The sequence below is a fragment of the Thamnophis elegans genome, chromosome 7 (genome assembly GCF_009769535.1).
Source record: "Thamnophis elegans isolate rThaEle1 chromosome 7, rThaEle1.pri, whole genome shotgun sequence".
Lineage (NCBI taxonomy): Eukaryota > Metazoa > Chordata > Lepidosauria > Squamata > Colubridae > Thamnophis > Thamnophis elegans.
The window spans coordinates 71,720,452-71,738,307 of record NC_045547.1 but is presented as its reverse complement, the minus strand read 5'-3'; the positions used below and the strand labels follow the sequence as shown (position 1 = coordinate 71,738,307).

General features: G+C 46.1%; 1 protein-coding gene across 2 annotated transcripts in view; it reads right to left on the bottom strand.

Moving 5' to 3' along the window:
- LOC116511852 (patatin-like phospholipase domain-containing protein 2) overlaps positions 1-17,856 on the bottom strand; it is a 46,418-nt gene extending 28,562 nt beyond the window's left edge. Inside the window, exon 1 of one of the 2 annotated variants that reach the window (XM_032222098.1) lies at positions 17,600-17,856. In XM_032222098.1, the coding sequence (XP_032077989.1) occupies positions 17,600-17,795 (196 nt within the window). In that variant the 5' untranslated portion in view covers positions 17,796-17,856. Of the gene's footprint in view, positions 1-2,655; positions 2,728-17,599 lie in introns of those variants that run through there. The other variant, XM_032222099.1, reaches the window with a different exon arrangement.

Here is a 17,856-nt window from a genome sequence, read left to right as displayed (position 1 = left end):
GGAAGGTTACAGCGTTCCGTGCGCCTTCAGCATTTAGTCATGCCGGCCACATGACCTCGAAGGCATCTTTGGACAGCGCTGGCTCTTCAACTTTGAAACGGAGATGAGCACTGCTCCATAGAGTCAGGAATGACTAGCACATATGTGCAAGGTAAATAGCACATTTACCTTTACCTTAATGTAATGTTTGGAACATGTTTCCAGCTTCTAGTCTTCAGTCTTGTGTAAATTCTTTTTTATTTCCTACCTTAGATTTATGATAGTGTAGGTAAGGAGAAACATCAATAAAGCAGCTGACAAAAAGTATGGATAGGGTTTATTACGTATTATTAATTCCTCATGAACTTAACTGACTCTTCTTAACAAAAATATTTCATGAGAAAAACAAACACTTACTCAAAAGAGGAAAATCTACCCACAGAAGTAGTTTATGTAACTTGTGACATTCCTTCTCGGTAATCTCAAGTAATCCGTTTTTCTTTCCCTTTTTCTTTTTTGGGGGGTTTTGTTTACTGTATTAATACTACCATCTAAGTGTTTTTAAATCAAGGCTTGTGAGTCACAATACCACTAGCATAGCTCTTCCCGTGTAGTTAGCATTCTAAAATACAAACATTCACAGAATACACAAATCCCTGCCTACTTGGAAGAGGCTAAAGGAGAGACCATCCAAATTTCATTACCATTTCTTAACAAGAAAATAATTAAATCATGGGGGAATAACCTTAAACATGTCGGAGAGAGAGGGAGAGGGGAAGAGAGAGAGGGAGAGAGAGAGAGAAAGAGAGAGAAAGGGAGTCAGAGAGACAGACAGAAAGAGAGACAGATGCCCAGGTGTAAATCTCACGTCTATCTTGTGATGATTTTTCTCTGAACAACTGCTCAATTTGCACTAGTCTAGTGATGGCTAACCTTTTTGTTGTTACATACCAAAAACGTGTGCACATGCACACAACAGCCATGTGCGCGCCCGCACCCATAATGCACAACCCCATGTGCCCCCTGCACTCCCTCCCCCCCTTTGAATACGCACACTCCTCCCTGCGCGCCCCACGCACATGCGTGCAATCCCCCCACACCCAGTTTTGGGCCTAGAGGCTTCCCTGTAGCCTCCTGGGAGCAAAAACAGGCTGCGGAGGAACCACGCCACACTCCACGCGCCCAGTTTTGGGCCTACTAGGCCTGACTGCAGCCTCCTTGGAGCAAAACCAGGCCTTGGGGGAGGCATCTGCCCCCTCCCTGCATGTGCGACAGAGAACAAAAAATCAGCTGTCCAGCAGGAGGCACGCTCACAAGTGCAGTGGAGCCGAGCTGGGGCGACAGCTCATGTGCCCGCAGAGAGGGCTCTGCTTGCCACCTGTGGCACACGTGCCATCAGTTTGCCATCACAGCACTAGTCTGAGACTTAAAGAATGGGAGAAAATAATAACTTTCACTCATATAATTATATGTACCCATGTATGAAAGCATTATAACTACATGAAGTTATGCATTTCCAGCTTCCGGTCCCTACTGTGGAAATGCAACTCCCAAGGGTAGGTAATGTTGAGAACTACCATATTTTTCCGAGTGTAAGACACACCGGACTATAAGACGCACCAAGGTTTTGAAGAGGCAAATTAAAAAAAAAAGTTTTTTGCACTCTGCAGACCTCCCAAAAACGGGCTACTTGATTAGTTTAAACATCTTATATTTACATACTTATGACCGTTGCAGTGTCCCAGGGATCATGTGATCCCCTTTTGCGACCTCTGACAAGCAAAGTCAAGCGGGAAGCCAGGTCCCCTTAACAACCGTGCTACAGATTTATCAGGATTAGGATTAGGATTTATTTCATTTATATGCCGCCCTTTTCCCCGAAGGGGACTCAGGGCGGCTCACAACTCAATCAGGGAAAGGAGGTACAAACAGGGGATAAAAGACAAACAAACAATACACAATTTAAAAACACACAACAATCATACCATTCGAGAAGGGGGGCAGAAGCTCTTTAGCCTCAGGCCTGTTGGAATAGCCAGGTTTTAAGGGCTTTGCGGAAGGCCTGGAGGGTGGTGAGGGTTCGAATCTCCATGGGGAGTTTGTTCCAAAGGGTCAGAGCAGCCACAGAGAAGGCTCTCCTTCTCAGAAGGCTGCAGTGATTCACTTAACAACTGTAGCAAGAAAAATCATGAAATGGGGCAAAACTCAACAAATGTTTCCATTAACAACAGAAAAGTTGGACTCGATTGTGATCTGTATTTTTTATTCCCTAAATATAGCAAGCAAAATGATCGGTAAGGAAATATATCCATTCTAATTTTTTGGCAGCAATGCAGAAATGGACATTCCTGTCTTCTTCCTGGATTTATCATGCCTGCAACCCTGGCATTTTCCAGGGTTTCCTGCTCAACATTTTGGAATCAGTGCAACACACATTTCATGAAGCCACAGTGCGAGCTGAATTCACCTATGATCTAGCCCAGGGGTGTCAAACGCACGGCCTGCGGGCCAGATCTGCCCCAGAGTTGTCCTGTAGGGGAGTGATGGGATTCAACTGGTGAAACAACCAGTTTACTGAGTGTCTGCTTTGCATGCACATGCTCGCCATGCTCCTGCATGCGCCAAGCACGCACGCCCCACGGGCGCAGTGCGTTTGAAAGCAGCTCAAAAACTTACCTTCTACTGCAGCCCCAGTGAGTTAAACAGGTGAGGCACTGCAATCCACTCTGTCGTGCCTATCAGCTGGGCTTCAAACAAAAGAAATTGGGTCAGTATAGCACAGGGGGGGGGGGCACCTGATCGTCGGAGCGAACCGGTTCGCTCTCAGCTGATCATCGGAGGTACCAGTTCTCCCAAACCAGTTCGAACCGACTGAATCCCACTCCTGCTGTGGGGCCATCCCAAAGACAGCAAGGGGCCACCCCGTGCTTCCCTGGCCATGCCCACCCAGTTGGCCACGACGACCAGGGCAGGCCCCCATGTCCCCCAAGGACAAACAAAATCCTGATACAGCCTGCGATGGGATCGAGTTTGACACTCCTGAACCCAATGCTAAACAGGAATCTTCTGGGAAACATCTGATCTGGACATCCATACGGCTGCTACTTGATTAGTTTAAAACATCTCTTCTTGAAAATGACTACCGGTAACTTTTATCCACACTCACTAGAAAACCTCATTCTGGGGAAACTCACTTTGTCTTTCAGCAGTTGGTGAAAAATAAAGGCCCAGCGGTGTTATTGGAGAGCCCTACTGTCAGCTTCTGCCTTGCTGTTGCTTCAGCTGCCATGAAACGGGAAGGGGGGGGGTTGTATTTGGGAGGGGTTAATTGATGTGCTGGAGGAATGTTCTAGGATGTGCCAGACGTTGGGATTGCGCATGCGTCTGTGTTTCCCGCCTGCATCAACGGCCTCGACATTCCATCTTTCGGCCTGTCTTTTTGAAGTTATCTCACACCTGACACTTGAAGGACTTATGATTGGACTGGAGCTTTGATCCTAAGGGGGGGGGAACGGGCATTCTATATATCAATTGCTTTCGCGCCAAATTAAGCAGACTTTGCTTTGCTACTGCTCGCTTACCATTTATAATTAGTAAAAGTACTTTTGATTTCCAACCATGGAGTTTCTTAGTCTTCTTTCCTAATTATGGAATGGAGTGGTGCCTGACAAGAAGCAAAGTCTCAAAAAGAAACCCTTTCCAGGAGATTTACGTCTACCGAGAAGGGAGATAATGTCTTCTCCGATCAGAGAGGAGGAGGGGGCCATTGGAGGTGCGGATTCCAGTGGAGTAGGACCTCCCGACCTTTCTCTACACGAGCCCAGCCCGCCTGACTTATCCTTACACGAAGATTTATTTCAACTGCAAATTTCCAGCCAGCCTGAACCTGCCCCCCCACCCCGATGGTCAACTTCGGTGGGACAAAGAGAGACAGAGACAAGCTGGAATGCTGGACTCACCCAAAGACCACACAGACAACCTTCGCTGGAGCTGGGTGCCGTGAGAAAACCCCAGACGACTGAATTCCCTGACTATTGGAGCCAAAGGTACTTTGGGGAAAGAAGGGGAGGCGATGAAGGAGAATGCCGAAGCTACCAGCTCCAGGGGCCCATGAGAAAACCCCAGCGGAGTGAATTACCTGATTATTGGGGTCAAACTTATTTGGGGGAAAAAAGGGGGGAGGAGGAACGAGACTGGAGAAATTGGCAACGTTACCCACGCCCGACATCTCCCCCTCCCCCTCGGCCTGCTTCACCCCCTGCAGCTAGAGGTTTTGCTGACCAAGGAGGGCCTCCCCCCCGAAGACATCGGATGGCTAAAATCCCTCCCTTGCCTGTACGTTACAAGGGTGATTCTGCTAGCCTGCCTTCTTTTCTTATGCAGGTGTTTAATTACATGGAGATTTATGGCCGGGACTTTGAAACTGACATCATGAGGGTCAGAATGGTTCTTTTGTCATTAGATGATGAAGCTGCTAAATGGTCAACTGCTTTGCATATGTCTGGCTCTCCCCTCTTGGGGAATTTCAACCGCTTTATGGAGGCTTTCCGCCAACGTTTTGATGACCCGTTAACTGAGAAGCGAAGCAAATTGAAGTTTTTAACTTTTGAACAAGACGATAGACCTGTCGCCCAATACATCCAGGAATTTCAGTGTCTTTCCCAATACATGAGAGGTTGGGGGGAGGACGCTCTACTGGACAGATTTGCTGAAGGATTGAATGAAGACATTTATCAGCAATGTGTCAATCGTAACCTGCCTAGACGTTTAATCACTTGGTTTGAGCATGCAGCGGACGCTGAACTCGACTTAACCCGTCTCCGTTATGCTAAAGAGGAAAGAAGGAAGCGGAAGGAGCGTGCTGCCAAGTCCCTCCCCCCTCCAGCCACTCAATCACTTTTCAAACGACGAAGTGAAGCGAGGGGGCCCCCTTCTGGCCTCTCCAGGCCTTTAACATGTTTTCGCTGTGGCAAATTAGGGCACACCGCCCCCGAATGCCGTGCTAAATTACCCCTCTCTGCGCAACTCCCTCCCAAACGTGAGGAAAAGTCTGGCAGAGGCCCTGAAAAGAAGAAGAAGGAATCGGCTTTCGCTGGGGAATCCAACCCCCCTCCTTTGGCCCAGCCATTAAAGGGAGACGCAGACGCTACCTCCTCTTCTTCGGAGGACTCCGATGACGACACATCGCCTCACTGGGTGAGTTCAAACAAGGGGCCCCTGCTAATCCCTATTGAATTAAAAGTTCCTCCTGAGGGGGAACCTGCCACCCTCCTGGCCTTACTTGATTCCGGCTGTTCCCGCTCCATGATCAACCCAGCCATGGTGGAGAAATTAGGCCTCAAATTGTGCACTTTGAAAACCCCAATTGTATTTTGCCAAATAGATGGATCAATTGCGGGGGGGGGGCGCCCATTTTTTTACAGAGCCTTTGGAAATGAGGATGGGTACCCATACTGAATTAATCTCTTTTGTGGTCGCACCTGGCATGGACAGGCCACTCATTTTGGGCATCCCATGGCTCCGGAAGTGGAACCCTCACATAAATTGGCGAACAGGCCGCTTACGCGTTCGCTCGAAGGTGCCTCCAGTGGGAGAGGGCTCTCCGGACCAACCTATCACTGACGTTCCTAAAGTGGCCGCTAGAGGGCAGGAGAGGATTGCAGGGGAGGAGAAAATTCCGAAGGAATATCTGGATCTTAAGGACGTCTTCAGCGAACAATCTTCGGACATTCTGCCCCCCCACAGGCCTACTGATTGCTCCATAGACATTTTACCCGGGGTTAAGCTCCCTAAACCCCGGATTTATTCCATGTCGCCCAGGGAAATGGAGGAGATGCGTTCTTTCATTGACAAAAATTTGAAACGTGGTTTCATTGAACCGGCTCGACCCAAAGTGGCTGCCCCTGTACTGTTTCGTGAAAAGAAAGATGGTTCTCTTCGCTTGTGCTGTGATTTTAGAAATCTTAACGCTGTATCAACTCAGAACCTCTACCCACTCCCATTGATGAAGGACTTGTTGGCACAGCTAGGGAAGGGCCGCATTTTCACTAAATTGGACTTGCGAGAAGCTTACTATAGAGTCCGCATTAAGGAAGGGGACGAATGGAAGACTGCTTTCAACTGCCCTCTTGGTTGCTTCCAGTTCCGGGTTATGCCTTTTGGCCTACAAGGGGCTCCTGCTGTCTTCATGCAACTTATTAATGAAATCTTGCACGATCATCTCTACAAGGGCGTTATCGTATACCTGGACGATATCCTCATTTATACTCGCAGTTACGACCACCACGTCAATCTGGTGCGCACTGTTCTGAAAAAACTCCGTGCCGCTGACCTTTATGCTAAATTGTCTAAGTGTGAGTTTCACCAATCTAAAATTGACTATCTGGGCTACCGCATCTCCCCTGATGGCATTGAAATGGACCCTGAAAAAGTGAAGGCGGTCACTGAATGGGACGCGCCCAAAACTCGTAAGCAATTGCAAAAATTTTTGGGTTTCGCTAATTTCTACTGTCAATTCATTCCCTCTTTTGCTCAGATTGCCCTCCCTATTACTAATTTGCTCAAGACGAAAGGCGACCCGAAACCTAAGCCGAATAAGCCTTTAAACTGGAACATGGAATGCCAAGCGGCATTCGAGAAACTTAAACGCCTTTTTGCCGCTGAACCAGTTCTTAAGCATCCTGATCTCGACCGGCCTTTCGTCGTCCAGGCTGATGCCAGTGATGTCGCCGTAGGGGCCGTTCTGCTGCAAGCCAACGATCAAGGTAACTTGCAGCCCTGCGCATACACCTCCCGTAAACTCACTGACACGGAGCGGCGTTGGGCGGTTTGGGAGAAGGAGGCTTTCGCCGTCCGTTGGGCCCTCGCTACTTGGCGCCATTTCCTAGAAGGCGCTAAACACCCATTTGAGGTTTGGACTGACCACAAGAACTTGGAAGCGTTGCGAACGCCTCGTCGTCTCTCCCCCAAACAGATGCGATGGGCCCAATATTTCAACCGTTTCAATTTCACTCTAAAGTACATCCCGGGCGGAAAGAACTTCATGGTGGATGCTTTGTCCCGATTACCTCAATATAATTGCTCTAAACTGAGTATCGTTCAACCGCTCCTGGCAGCTCCGGTCCTCACACGTCAGCAGACCCAAGCTCAGAGGGGAGTGCCTCAAGATCTACTTTCTGACCTTAAAGAAGCTCTTCCTCAAGACGACTGGTTTCTGAACCATCGGGACGAGTGCACCATGCGGGACGATCTACCGTGGATTGGTGCTAAATTATACATCCCCGCGTCCCTACGTCTGGTCGTCCTTCGTTGCGCTCATGACTCCAGATTGGCGGGTCATTTTGGGTTCGTAAAAACTTTGCACCTCGTGAAGAGACAATTCTGGTGGCCCTCTTTAAAAAAGGACATTGAACTTTATGTGGCCAGTTGCCCAGTTTGCGCTGCCGCCAAAAAACCGCCGGGGAAACCGCAGGGACTGCTCCAGTCCGTCGCTCGCCCCGTTGCCCCTTGGAAGGAGATTTCTATGGACTTTATTGTTGAGCTTCCCGAAAGCCAGGGGCATACCGTCATCTGGGTGGTCACTGATTTGTTTTCCAAGCAAGTTCATTTCGTGCCTTGTCACAAAATTCCTTCCGCCAAGGCATTGGCTAAACTGTTCCTTTCACACATCTACCGTTTGCATGGAGTTCCTGACCGTATTATCTCCGATCGTGGGGTCCAATTTACATCTGCTTTTTGGAAGGAATTTCTCAAACGCATTGGGTCCGCCCAGGGCCTTAGCTCCGCCTACCATCCTCAGACTAATGGCGGCTGTGAACGTACGAATTCCGTCCTTGAGCAATATTTACGTTGTTTCATCAATTATCAACAAGACGATTGGGTTGACTTGTTGCCACATGCTGAGGTGGCCTACAACAACTCGGTTCACTCCAGCACGGGGTTCACCCCTTTTCGGGTCGTTTACGGCCAAGATTTTGTTGCTATTCCCGAATTGCCTACTGCCCAACCACAGGTTCCTTCAGTTGCGGACTGGAGTGAGCGTCTCAGTCGCATTTGGCCTCTGACTCTTTCCACTTTGGACGCTGCACATAAGGCCCATAAGAAGCAAGCCGATAAGAAACGCTCTCAGCCCTATGAATACCGCATTGGGGATTTGGTGTATTTGTCCACGAAATTCTTGCACACTACACAGAAATCAAAGAAATTGGGACCCAAGTATGTTGGCCCTTTCCCTATTGTGAAAGTCATCAATCCTGTTTCTGTTCGTTTACAATTGCCCAAACACCTTAACCGAATCCACCCAGTGTTCCACATCAACCTCATCAAGCCTGTTCGGGTTTCCCACTTACGCCCCCCAGATGAACCTCCGCCTGCTCCGTTGCTGATTGATGGGGAACATCATTTTGAAGTTCGTGAAATTCTTGATTCCCGCAGGCACCGTAATCGCATCCAATACCTGGTAGCTTGGAAGCACTTTCCCCCCTCCCACACGGAATGGGTTGATAAATCCCACGTTCGTGCTCCCCGCCTGCTACAGAAATTTTATGCTTCTTATCCCGACAAGCCTTGACTTTTCTCCCCCTCCCTCTTCTTTTTGTGTTTTGTCGTTTGTCTGTTTTTTTTTTTTCCCCCAGGCCTGACAGCCTTTTTCCGGGGGACGGCCGGATGTCAGCTTCTGCCTTGCTGTTGCTTCAGCTGCCATGAAACGGGAAGGGGGGGGGTTGTATTTGGGAGGGGTTAATTGATGTGCTGGAGGAATGTTCTAGGATGTGCCAGACGTTGGGATTGCGCATGCGTCTGTGTTTCCCGCCTGCATCAACGGCCTCGACATTCCATCTTTCGGCCTGTCTTTTTGAAGTTATCTCACACCTGACACTTGAAGGACTTATGATTGGACTGGAGCTTTGATCCTAAGGGGGGGGGGGGGAACGGGCATTCTATATATCAATTGCTTTCGCGCCAAATTAAGCAGACTTTGCTTTGCTACTGCTCGCTTACCATTTATAATTAGTAAAAGTACTTTTGATTTCCAACCATGGAGTTTCTTAGTCTTCTTTCCTAATTATGGAATGGAGTGGTGCCTGACACCTACTCTTCTTGTAAATTGATAGTGCTCACTAAATCCTTAGTTATTTTGATTCTTCAACAAAAATGCAGAATTGAAAACTTTGATTTAACTTGATTTTTTTCCCTAAACTTAAGGGTGGTCCCAGGCAAAATTGCCAGGCATACAAGATAGTCCTCACCTTAGCAACTATTCAAAGTTACTACGGCCCCTCCAAGAGATACTTAGGACCCAGGTCCAACGTGTCATCTGCTTCCTCCCTCCAAGGTCACATGACTGCATTTCAGGCACTTGGAAACAGGCCCACATTCATGGCCATTTACAATGTCCTATAGCCACACAACATTTTACAGTGTTTTTAGAAAATCTGGCATTTACCTATGGTTTTAGCGAAACAGGCCCACAGCAAATTGGTTTGCTTAATGACTGTTGCAAAAAAAAGATACTAAAAACCAGGTTGGTCATTAGGGTGACCCACTTTACAATCATCATGACCTAATGATAATAATAGGCTATTACGTTATGGTTGTAAGTTGAGCCATACTTGTACATACCGTACTTCCCTCTTCCTTAAAGAAATTAAGAAGCCTCCAGGCATGTCAAAAAACTGGTATATCTAGCATGCTAACATAATGACTCAGGTGGCGGTTGATGCATCTGTAAATCAATCAGTGGTGAGTTACCAATTTTGTTACTACCAGCTCGGGCGCACTCCCCTGCACACATGCGCAGAAGCCTCTGGGCGGAGCCTCCCTCCACTGCTACTACCGGTTTGGTCGATCCGGGCTGAACCAATAGCAACCCACTTCTGATACACAGTTAGAAGAAGCTCCCAGACGGTGCAGTTGATCCAAAGAAAACTTGGACTTTCAGCATCATCATAAGATCCGTATCAACAACAAGGTTATAAATAAGGATTCTCAGAGTATGATGGTTGTTCTGGCTTTCCGGCTAGCTATATTCTATCTATCTTTCCCTTCCTTTTAATGAAAGCCACCCAATCTTTGAGGTTAGGCAGCCTTAAAATTAAAAGAAAGGAAACATTCCTTTTACAAAAATGAATTCAAAGAAAGAAAGTGTTGAAAACGTGGAAGGATCTAGTTTTTTAAAAAAGCTCTCAAAATGGCTGCCATCTACAGAATTGTATAAATCGGTGTCATCTGCTTGAAAGAAGGCAATTGCTTCAACTATGTCAACAACTACTAGTATATAAACCTAATAATGTGTTGTACTTCATATTGTACTTAATATTATAATATTAATGTATCACTTCATATTGTAATATTCATATTGTACTTAACATTAAGGTATTGTACTTCAGCCAATTAATTAAAAGAGGCTTGCTCCTGAGGAGGAAAGCTATGGCAAATCTAGACAGCATAATAGAAAGCAAAGACATCACCCTGCCAACAAAAGTGTGTCTAGTCAAGGCTATGGTTTTCCCAGTTGCAATGTATGGCTGTGAAGGTTGGACCATAAGAAAGGCTGAGCATCAAAAAATTGAGGCCTTTGAACTATGGTGCTGGAGAAGGACTCCTGTGAGTCCCTTGGACTGCAAGGTGATCAAACCAGTCAGTCCTAGAGGAGATCAACCCTGACTGCTCTTTAGAAGGCCGGATCCTGAAGATGAAACTCAAATACTTTGGCCACCTAAAGAGAAGGAAGGACTTTCCTAATGCTGGGAAAGATTGAAGGCAAAAGAAGAAAGGACGAGAGAGAATGAGGTGGCTGGATGGAGTCATCGACACCGAAGCAGTAGGCGTGAGCTTAAATGGACTCCAGAGGATGGTAGAGGACAGGAAAGCCTGGAGGAACATTGTTTATGGGGTCGCAATGGGTCGGAAATAACTTTTCAACTAACAACAACAACTTCATTTTGCCCCTGCTCACACACACACACACCAAAGCCCAACAATACCTCACCATGGTGGTGGAGGTGAATAATATAAGCCTATTATATTGGTCAACACAGTTCTGACCTTGAGCAAAACCTGGTGAACTACTCCAGTAGGGATTGACTCAAAGATGTGGGAGTTATGGTAACAAGCAGTGTGTCCCTCTGGCTGAGAGTACCAATAAAGCTGCAGGGGAAAGAGACTATCATACCACCAGGAGCATCCATGATGTGAATGGGATAAATCCTAATGGCCCTTCAGCCGTTGACACAGCTCCTAGTGAAAAAAAAGAGCTTTTCACTGTTCAAAATTGGGAACATGGAACATAAGTGGCTTACATCTAGGAAAGTTGATCATTGTTAAGAAGGAAATGAATAGGCTCAACATTGATATACCAGACATCAGTCAAGTTCATTGGACTGGCTGTGGCTTCCTCAATTCTGATGGTCATATCGTATACTACTCTGGCAATGATAACCATCAGAAGAGGTTTCATACTGCATAAGAAAGTTGGAAAAAACATAGAAAGTTTTCAGTCAGTGACAAGATCCTGGCAACAGGTATCAATGGAAAACAACCCCACACAACAGTTCTACAAGTTCATGCTCCCACTGCAGACTCAGTGGTAGAGAACATCAACAAATTCTACGCTGGAATTCAGGAAACTGAGAGACATTCTCTATAGTATTAGAGTTTTCAATGCAAAAGTGGGAGAAATGGAAGAAAAAAAGATCATAGGTAAGTTTGGCCTCGGTGAAGGAAATGAAGCAGGAGAACATCTGATTCAGCTAAGCACAATGAACATGCGCTTTGAACAACACAAGCAGTGACTGTACACTTGGACTTCAGATGGGGAACCCAAATTGGCTCAAAAGAAGTGGAAACATTCCATCCTCCCCATGAAAACATTCCCTGGTGCAGATTCTGGGTCAGACCATGAACTGTTAGCTGCCAAAGGAAAAGTTCAAAGGTTGCATTGTCAAACAACCACCCATGATTCAAAAGTGTGAAGCCGAGGAGATTCCTCCGGCACCTGCAGTTGAAGTTAAGAACAGATTTGAACTGCTCAATATCACAGAGAAAGACAACCAAATGAGCTATAGGGGAAAATTAAAACAACCGCCAATGAAATAGCCCAAGAAGACAAAGAAATTGACCAGATGGATATCGGACCAGATGGATATCGGAAGCTACAATGAAGAGAGGAGAAGAGAGAAGGAAAGCAAAAGCTATTGGTGGAACGCTAAATGCAAAGTTCCAGAGAGAAGCGAGAAAAGATAAAGAAAAAAATACTGGGCTGAACAATTTAAGAAGCTAGAGGAAACAGCGTGAGAAGTCATATACGAGAGTGTTTCACTTATGTGAAGAAGACCAGAAACTTCTTTATGGCAAGAAAGGCTATACGGTCAGAGGATGTGATGGGCAGGAATTGAATCACCAACAAGCAATCACAGAAAGGTGCAAATATGAAAAACAACTTTACACAAACGAAAAACAAGGCAAGACATAAAAGAACAACCTGACCTACCAGAAATGGAACTAGACGTCCTGGAAGAGGAAGGAGAATAGACACTCAACCAGTTGCCTAACCACAAAGTCACAGGACTTGGTCAAATTCCTGCAGAGTTGCTGAGATCACTGCCAACAAAAGCACTGGCGGCACTTTGCCAAAGGGTATGAAAGACTGGTCAGTGGGTCAAAAGAATGATAAAAATCAATACTTATCCCCAAATGAAAGAAAGGTGATATGAAAGACTGTTCCAACCTTCATACCACACGTGAATAAAATTCCCTGAAAGATAATCCAGCAACATTTCAATCCAACTGTGAATAGCCTAATATACAAGCAGGATTTTGGAAAGGAAGGGGAACATGGGATCATATTGCCAATCTATGTTGGATGGTGGAAAAAGTAAAGGAATCCCCAAAAGACTTCTACGTGGGTTTCATTGACTACAAAACAGCTTTCAATTGTGTTGACCATGAATGACTCTGGAACTAGCTGAAAGAACTGGAAAATGCCACACCACATCCAGCTCATTCGGTCATTGTATTCTGATCAGGCAATCTGGAGACCAAAATGGTTCAGAATTGCGGGGGGGGGGGGGGGGGGGGGGGGGGAGAGCACATGACAAGGTTGCATCCTATCACCTCTCCTGTTCAGCATGTATACAGAAATACTTACAAGAAATGCACATTTGGAGGAAACTACCGTTGGGTTTAAAATCAATGGTAAGAATATTAACAACTTCCAACTGGCAGATGATACAACATTACTCGCCAAAAACCAAGGAAGATCTGAAGTGGTTAATCCTGAGGGTCAAAATGAAAGCGAAAAATCCGGACTGCACCTTAACATCAAGAAAACAAAGAGAACATCAATGACAACTGCAGAGACCCCACGGGTCAGAGTGCAGATCGACAATGAGAGCATCGAAACAGTAAAGGAATTCATCCTTACTGGACACAAAAATCAACTAAAGTGGTGACTGCAGCAGAGGTGATATTCAGCAGGTTCTGACCAGTTCTGGAGAACCAGTAGCAGAAATTTTGAGTAGTTCGGAGAACTGGTAAATACCACCCCTGACTGGCCCTGCTCCCCGAGTCCCAGCTGATTGGGAGGAAATGGGGATTTTGCAGTAACCTTCCCCTGGAGTGGGGAGGAAATGGGGATTTTACAGTATCCTTCCCCTGGAATGGGGTGGGAATGGGGATTTTATAGTATCCTTCCCCTGGACTGGGGTGGGAATGGGGATTTTACAGTATTCTTCCCCTGGACTGAAGAGGGAACAGAGATTTTACAGTATCCTTCCCCTGGAGTGGGGTGGGAATGGGGATTTTACAGTATCCTTCCCCTGGAATGGGGTGGGAATGGGGATTTTACAGTATCCTTCCCCTGGAGTGAGGTGGGAATGGGGATTTTATAGTATCCTTCCCCTGGAGTGGGGTGGGAATAGGGATTTTACAGTATCCTTCCCCTGGAATGGGGTGGGAATGGGGATTTTACAGTATCCTTCCCCTGGAGTGGGGTGGGAATGGGGATTTTACAGTATCTTTCCCCTGGAGTGAGGTGGGAATGGGGATTTTACAGTATCCTTTCCCTGGAGTGGGGTGGGAATGGGGATTTTACAGTATTCTTCCCCTGGACTGAGGAGGGAACAGAGATTTTACAGTATCCTTCCCCTGGAGTGGGGTGGGAATGGGGATTTTACAATATCCTTCCCTTGGAGTGGGGTGGGAATGGAGATTTTACAGTATCCTTCCCCTGGACTGAGGAGGGAACAGAGATTTTACAGTATCCTTCCCTTGGAGTGGGGACGGAATGGAGATTTTGCAGTATCCTTCCCCTGCCACGCCCACCAAGCCACACCCACAGAACCTGTAGTAAAAAAATTGAATCCCACCACTGGACTGCAGCCCTGAGTTCTGAAGGTATATAGCACTTGCAAGACCTGTAATGTCTCGTATGGATAACACCGGGAAGATTCAAGACTTCAACCACAGAACCAAATGCACATTATTTAACGCAATCATTTTTCCAATGGCTACTCATGGCTGTGAAACCAGAATTCTGAAAAAAGGCAGACAGGGGTGGACGTCTTGGAATTATGGTGCTTGGAGGCCACTATTATGCATCCCATGCATTGCAAAAATGACAAAGAAACTCTAGCCCAAACCTCACCAAAAATATCACCTAAAGCCAAGATCGCCAAACAGAGACTGTCACACTTTGGTCATGTCATGACAGCTGACTCACTCGAAAATTCAATCAGGCTGGGAGTGATCAGCAGACAAAGTACCTTCCGACAAGACACTCCAAAAGAGGTTCCACCACAAAACCGCATTCGACTAAAGGGCGCTCGATGAAACCGCGTAGCTGACGTCATCACAACAGCGACAACAGCGTGGAGAAAAAAGCACGCTGTAAACGCTAAACCTAAAATTAACCCCTAAACCTAAACCTAACCCCCCTAAACCTAATCCTAACCCTAAACCTAACCCTTAACCTAACGCTAAACCTAATCCTAACCCTTAACCTAACCCTAAACCTAACCCTTAACCTAACCCTAAACCTAACCCTTAACCTAACCCTAAACCTAACCCTTACCTTAACTTGAATCGGCTTGCTTTCAAAGCGCTATTTAAAGCGCCCTTCTTTCTCCGTGCTCGCTGTTGTCGCCCTGCTGATGTCAGCGACGCGGTTTAATCGGGCGTGCTTTAGTCGAGCCCGGTTTTGTCGTGCCACGCCAAAAGATGACTCTGGGACAAGCCTGGCAGATCTGAAGGAGATGGTGGGAGACAGGAGAACATGGAGAGTACTGATCCATAGAGTGGCTGAGGGTTGGGCATGACTAAAAGGCTGACAACTTCATGTTGGCTGCTTCAAGTGTGGGACCCTTTCAGAAAATTCAAAATAGCCATTTATGAACTTAAGATGGACATTCTGAGCTTAACATGATTTATGACATCTGTGTCTAACCTTCTGGCTTGCCTGACCTACACTGATTGAAGAGGAATTGTCTTGGGTCACATATAAATATACACTGTAGTTATACCGCACATAACTACATGATTTATATAAGGAACCTAATAATGTTAAGACTTTACACATCTGATTTAAGCCATCTAGCATTTCTCATTTTTAATTTTTATGGCACCTTCTCTCCTTTCCATGCGCTCCAATATTTCAAACGATTCCACTTTTTAAAGTCCCATTCCTATCTTGCACATTACAATAGGACTACAAATTTGAAATCAAACACAGCAACGTTTGAAATATAATGTCTTACCACCCCAAATTCTGACAAAACCAGGATCCAAAAAATTGTCTGCTGAATCCAAAGTCCATTAAATTGAAATTTATTAAATCAAGGGTAAATCGTGTGAAACTTTCTTCACAATGAGTATAAATAAATATTGTAATACATGAAGATATGACCTATGCCTCCATAAATATATTTTGAAGACTGTCAGCTTTCCTCCCGATGGAGTTTGTCCTTTGTAGTTCGATACAGAGGACTACAGAGGGAGGAAATATAAGTGAAAGGGTAAAAATAGCAAAAATGTTTAGATTTTTTTTTCCCACAATGAGCCACCCTTTCTGGGTTAGCGAATAGGTCTCCATCTCTGCATTTTCAACTGGGGAAAATTTGACAAGGTTAATTAAGTTCTAAAAGTTAACAAGAGTTTTTCCTGACTGGATTCCCTCCAAGCTCTTTTGGGACGGTGCAGAAATGAATAGAAAAAGGCTGAGTGACCTATAAAAACACGATTTACCTAATTACCATGGCATTATGACATCCGGTGCTGGATTCACCACCATGCATTTTTAGTTTAGTTTGCTTTATTGTCATTGCACATCGTGCAACGAAATTAAAGGCCATCTTCAGTGTACATTATAACTATAAAAATAAAAACACAAACATACATCCTATCACATGCTATATACCCGGTAACTGAAATTGAGAACCGGATATTGCATTAAAATTGCACTATACCGTAGAATTCAATATAGTTACTGCCCTGGGATAAAAGCTGTTTTAACCACAATGTGTGAACAAGTGTTGAGAGGGTCTGGGGGCAAAGGTATTCACACTGCATCATCATCATCATCATTATTCTTTCTTTTATTCATTAAACATGAAACTCAGTCAAGTGAACATTCAAAAACGCATCACAAGTACCATTGACTGGTGCTAGGAAGCTTAGGTATCAACCAAGTTCTCTTCTTAAAATATACGATGTTCCATGTAGCACAGTTTTTTGCAGTTCCGCTGGTGTTATTGCAGGAAGCTTCAATTTCCTGATTTGTTTTGTAAAATTCCTAGACATGGTACCAAGTGCCCCGATGACAATGGATATCAGTGGGTATTATTATTTACTTTATTCATTAAACATGAAACTCAGTCAACTGGGCATACAAAAATGCATCACAAATAATATCATCATCATCATCATCATCATCTCCATATTGCATTATTTCTGACCCTCAACACCACACAGGGCCTTCCCCAAAGCAACCCACGTGAGAGAAATGCAGTCGGGCTTAATTAATCAGATCAGGCCACTAACATAATTAACTCACTAACCCACCCAGGTAAGGGAATGTCTTGTAATTACATCTTTTACAAGAGTGGGGCGAATCATGCTTTCATTTCTGGTCAACCCCACCACTTGGGGCTGTTGCTACAGCATCAGAGGGAGCCCCCCAATGTCGGTCCCTCTGCAAGGACGAAACAGCAAACCACAAATTAGGACTACCAGGCAGCAGCCCTTCCCCCCCCCCCAAAAAAATAAACCACTTTATTTTTTTCTCCATTCCCACGAATCCACCCAAGTCTGGACTTTGTTCGCTTAGCCCAGAGATCTTCAAACTTGGCAACTTTAAGACTTGGGGACTTCAACTCCCAGAATTCTCCAGCCAGCTGGCTGGAGAATTCTGGGAGTTGAAGTTTCCAAGTCTTAAAAAGTTGCCAAGTTTGGGGACACTTGGTTTAGCCAAAGCTTCCCCCTCCCCACAACACACACACATACACACAAATTAACCAATTTTACCCAAGGCGAGGGCACGCCAGCCTCCACGGGAGCCTTTACGACCCGGATCCCCCAGTCGGGCGCGTTCCCACGACTCTCCCCGACTAGGCGCGTAGGTCAGACCCACCCAGAGAGCCGCCTCCGATGAGGACTGCGCCGGCAAGCGCCCCCGCCGAGGCGCCGTAAATGCAGCGGGCGTCGCGCAGGAGGCGAGGTGCGCGTTCCTGCAGGCAGGTAGCCGCACCGATGTGATAGACGCCCAGGAAGCCGCAGCCCGCGAACGACACGCTCCAGCCGTCCGCGCCTTCCAGCAGTTCCACCATCGCGGCTAACAAAAAGAAAAAAAGACAGCGGCGGCGACGACAACCTAAATTACACCCGGCA